The 5,400-nt window shown below is 45.6% G+C and overlaps 1 protein-coding gene across 1 annotated transcript in view; it reads left to right on the forward strand.

Annotated features, from left to right (window-relative positions):
- Positions 1-3,159, forward strand: part of LOC103153502 (galactose-specific lectin nattectin-like) — a 29,000-nt gene extending 25,841 nt beyond the window's left edge. Inside the window, exons 4-6 of the mRNA XM_016661946.1 lie at positions 1,669-1,803; positions 1,907-2,018; positions 2,938-3,159. Of these exons, the coding sequence (XP_016517432.1) occupies positions 1,669-1,803; positions 1,907-2,018; positions 2,938-3,008 (318 nt within the window). The 3' untranslated portion in view covers positions 3,009-3,159. The remainder of the gene's footprint in view (positions 1-1,668; positions 1,804-1,906; positions 2,019-2,937) is intronic.
- The last annotated feature ends 2,241 nt before the right edge of the window (positions 3,160-5,400 follow it).

Genomic DNA, 5,400 nt, shown 5'->3' on the forward strand with positions numbered 1-5,400 from the left:
ATGTTTTTTAGGACTGAATCTGGAATCTAGAATTTCCATCTGAATGCTTTTATTTAATTCAGTTTAAGTATCGTCACTTCACAACAACTGTTGCTTCAAGACACTAAGAACAGTTAATTCAGTTCAAGTCACTCCTGCATTTCAATAAATCCTAGTTATACATCAGTGGATCAAGTTCACTTTTTATGCGTTTTGTTGTTTACTTTATTATAACTAGTGATGGGTCCGGCAACACCGATGCGTCGGCGCATGCATCAAGCCCATAGACCAAACCCGTGTCGCTGAGCGTATTGGTTTCAGTAAGTCACGTGACCGATACAGGAACTGTTTCGAAATCACATTAAACGCCAAACTGTGTTTATAAGGGAGAGAATCTGTCAAAAGCATTTGCCAAACGAATTCTTGATCTTTTACAGCATCAACTATGGAGCAGCCTCAAAGGAAACGTTTCCTCAGTGTGGGACCATTTTGATCTTATATTGGAAATAAATTTGTCTTCATTTTTGTTGTTTCATCCGGTTCTTGACAGTTTCTACTTGATCTGAATCCATTGTCAGCTGAAATTGACTCTTAGTTTGCTTTCATATCGTGTTCTGCAGGTTAAGTGTCGCATATATTTGACTAAACCGTCTTATTTAAATAAATCCACCTTTTAATGCTGAGGCATCATGAGGCATGAGAATGAAGTCCCAGATAAACTCAGATATGCAGCCATTCTACAAATTACTCAGGTGCTTTTTATAAATTTCTTCATATAAATGTAATGTTTACTTCATTTTTGGAATAAAAATTTGTGGAAGAAACCACAAAAACAATCCACAAACATCCTCATTCCAAACACGTTCACTTAAATTTTCACTTTATGGTTCATGTTCACATTATTTATTGACTGTATTTAAGAACATCAAATATATTTTCAATTTAACTGAAGATGTGACATAATACAATATATAATATATAACAAAATAGAAAGACACAGAATCAATACAGTTTTGCTATGCCTCATCTACCCACCACTATTAGTAATCCCTCATATCTAACATGCATGCAGCAACAGTGAGGAGGAAAACTTCCCTCTAACAGGAAGAAACCTCCAGCAGAACCAGAACCTGGCTCAGTCCAAACGGCCGTCTGGAGGTTTGAGAAGAAAAACAGAGAAACGAAACAGAAGGACTGATCTAGGAGTAATTTCTATGTTCATGAAAAGTAAAAAGTTAATATCAGGAGAGGGAGAATGAATGGATGATGGCAGCTTCATCTGCTGACTCCCTGCAGGAAGGAACCACATCCAGACATCAGACCAGGTGGAGCTTCTAAGGAGAAAACTGGAGAGTTGTAGCAGAGTGAGGAAGTGTTCAGTTTGTCCCCAGCAGCTCTACGTCTATAGCAGCTTAACTACAGAGACAGTTCAGGATAACCTCGGCCATTAGAGGCCTGATGAGACAAAGTCCAGCAGAACCGTCTGGACTGGATCTCTGGATCATTGTAACGACTTTCAGAGCAACAAAATGTGCTGCTGGCCATCAAATGTCGCTACAAGTTTGTCTTCAGACGAGTCAAACTAAACAAAGAGCTCCATCTTCTCTTTGAGTTGGACTTTTCTTAGTTTTGTAATCCGTTGATTTTAAGCTTTTGCTCGATTTTAATGTTGTTTTGTTTTTTTCCCAGAGTGATTGCATTAGTTTAGGTGCAAATCTGGCCTCCATCCACAGCAGCGGTGAACACATCTTCCTCAAGGAGCTGGTCAACAGTAAGAAAGGATCGTACCAGAGAACCTGGGTCGGAGGCCACGATGCTGTCAAGGTCAGTTTTCTTCTTTTTGTTATTATATTTTATGTTTTCGTAGTCAGGGATGGTTTAGAATATATGCACAGTAAAATGTGTGATTAACATCACTTGGTTTCAGGAGGGTGTGTGGCTGTGGAGTGACGGGTCAAAGTTCGACTACACCAAGTGGGGCAGTGGGGAACCGAACAACCTTGGTGGAAAAGAACACTGCATGGAGATCAACATTGCTGGTGAACATGACCAATCAGCCTCTGGGCTTTTAAACATGTCCTTAAAAAGATGAAGCTTCGCAGCAAATATACTGAACAAAAATATAAACACCGCATGTCAGATATTGTTGCCATGGAGAGTTAACTGTAAATGAGCATTTGCTGCATTTGCTGACATTTTATTGTACAAAAGTAATATTTCTCTGATTTGTGTATAATTTTGAATCCATCTTGCTGTCAGTGAGCAATACTCAGGGTCCACTGGGTGACCAGACAAAATGAGCAACAACAAGGCCATGAAAGGCCCCAAAATGCCACATTTTGTCACGAGTCATGAAGCCTCAGTTATGCAGGAGCGTGTCATCGCCATGTTGGATGCAGGGACGTCCACCCGAGCAGCAGCTGCACGGCTCAGTGTCCGTTGTCGGACATTTAAGAGTCTTAAGTTGGTTCCAACGGACTGGCTCCACTGCAGATCCTCCTCATCCTCGGCAGCCACGTGTGACCGCTCCAGCACAAGATCGCCACATCCGGCTCGGCTAAGAGCAGCAACACACAGCTGAGACTATCGGTCTGAACAACAGACGCATCACAACTCAGACTGTCCGTAACCGCCTACGGGAAGCCAACTGGGTCAAAATCAAATTCCTCAACCCGACCCCTTATCATGTTCAAAGGACTGTTGATCTGCTACAAATGGCCGAACCACGAAGTTATCAATGCTGATAGGAAGATCAGTTATTACTGAAAATATAGTTTGAGTTTCTCTATATATTATTTAAATATGCTCATAAAAGTCTTATTTGACATGGGGGGGGGTTATATTTTTTTGTATATTTATTAATTATAGTTCAGTTGATTTTAATAAATCTTAGGATCTCAAACAGATTCACCTGCTGCTGAAATATTTTCCTGATATAATTTTTTTATTTCTTTTCAGGATCAACTCAGCACCTGAACGATGAAGTCTGCAGCAGAAATAGATTCTCCATCTGTGCCAAAAACCTGTAACTCCTCCTTCCTCTTCCTGAGAAATCCAACATGACCATGTGACCTTCTCACTGGTGATGTCACTTCCTCCAGGATGTCAGGCCTCGATGGCGTCGCTGCTGGAAGATACAAGGATAAAATCTAATTTCAAATAAATCTATTGCATGAAACATTTTTTGTCATGTCGTTTTATTTCTTTGAGAAAAGATGATAAACTTTAGATTAAAAGAAAATTTATTGAGTGAATCTGTCTGCATTTCCATGGTAACATCAAAGCAGTGTCTTCACGGCAGACGCTGCACCAATCCGCCTGTTGATCTCCCGCTCCTTTCTTCCCTCATTCATGAACAAGATCCTGAGATACTTAAACTCCTCCACTTGAGGCAGGACGACCCTCCCTGACCTGGAGAAGGCACTCTACCCTTTTCCGGCTGAAGACCATGGCCTCGGATTTGGAGGCACTGAGCCTCATCCCGGCCGCTTCACACTGGGCTGCAAACCGCTCCAGTGAGAGCTGCAGATCACGACCTGATGAAGCCAACAGGACCACATCATCCGCAGAAAGCAGAGATGCGATCCTAAGGCCACCAAAACGGATCCCCTCAACACCTCGGCTGGTCAGAGATTCTGTCCATGAAAGTAATGAACAGAACCGGTGACAAAGGGCAGCCTTGGTGGAGTCCAACTCTCACTGGAAACGAGCCCGACTTACTGCCGGCAATGCGGACCAGACTCTGACACCATAACACACGGCTAGTTACCGGTAGCACTGACACGAAGACTGAACATGGAGCTAAGTTAACCAGGACTAAACAGTACAACTGGAAAACTAGGNTCAAGACCATGGCCTCGGATTTGGAGGCACTGAGCCTCATCCCGGCCGCTTCACACTGGGCTGCAAACCGCTCCAGCGATAGCTGCAGATCACGACCTGATGAAGCCAACAGGACCACATCATCCGCAGAAAGCAGAGAAGCAATCCTAAGGCCACCAAAACGGATCCCCTCAACACCTTGGCTGGTCCAGAGATTCTGTCCATGAAAGTAATGAACAGAATCGGAGACAAAGGGCAGCCTTGGTGGAGTCCAACTCTCACTGGAAACGAGCCCGACTTACTGCCAGCAATGCGGACCAGACTCTGACACGCTCCCCCTGCTGAGGGTGTAGAGCTGGTCCAGTGTTCCACGACCAGAACCAGAACCACACGGCTCTTCCTGAATCCGAGGTTCGACTATCCGACGGACCCTCCTCTCCAGGACCCCTGAATAGACCTTACCAGGGAGGCTTAAGAGTGTGACCCCCTGTAATTGGAGCACACCCTCTGGTCCCCCTTTTTGAACAGGGGGACCTCCACCCCAGTCTGCCAATCCAGGGGAACTGCCCCCGATGTCCATGTGATACTGCAGAGTCGCATCAGCCAACACCCTACAACATCCAGAGCCTTAAGGAACTCTGTGTCAAGATTGGTGTGGTTGTGATGAGGAGAGGACGCTGAGACCCAGGTAAAATGAAGAATATGATGAATTTAATGATGGTGTTGCTCATACAACAGTCCAGGACAGGCAGCACGTGAGAGAACCATAACACACGGCTAGTTACCGGTAGCACTGACACGAAGACTGAACATGGAGCTAAGTTAACCAGGACTAAACAGTACAACTGGAAAACTAGGATGACTACTCATATGACTGACCAACTGAGACAGAAACAGACGTACATAAGACAGCGTTAGACAAGGACCCGACGAAGAACACAGCCAACAGGTGGGACTAAATACACACAGGGGTAATCAAGGTAATGAGACACACCTGGGAAACAATCAACGGGGAAGACGCAGAGACAAGACACAGGAAGGAAACTGAACACAAAAAACTCTAAAAATAAATACACAGAAACATGATCATGACACTCCGGGCGGATCTTATCCACCCCCGGGGCCCTGCCACCCCGGGGCCCTGCCACCCCGGGGCCCTGCCACCGAGGAGCTTTTTGACTTCCTCGGCGACCTCGTCCCCAGAGATTGGAGAGCCCAACTCAGAGACCCCATGTTCAGCTTCCTCAATGGAAGGCATGTTGGTGGGATTGAGGAGGTCTTCGAAGTATTCCACCCACCGGCCCACAACGTTCCGAGTTGAGGTCAGCAGCACATCATCCCCACCAAAGACAGTGTTGGTGCTGCACTGCTTCCCCTCCTGAGACGCCGGATGGTGGACCAGAATCGCCTTGAAGCCATACGGAAGTCTTTCTCCATGTCCTCTCCAAACTCCTCCCACGCTGAAGTTTTTGCCTCAGCGACCACCCGAGCCGCATGCCTCTTCGCCTGCCGGTACCGATCAGCTGCTTCTGGAGTCCCACAGGCCAAAAAGGCCCGATAGGACTCCTTCTTCAGCTTGACAGCATCCCTCACCGAAGG

The sequence above is a fragment of the Poecilia formosa genome, unplaced genomic scaffold (genome assembly GCF_000485575.1).
Source record: "Poecilia formosa unplaced genomic scaffold, Poecilia_formosa-5.1.2 Scaffold351, whole genome shotgun sequence".
NCBI lineage: Eukaryota > Metazoa > Chordata > Actinopteri > Cyprinodontiformes > Poeciliidae > Poecilia > Poecilia formosa.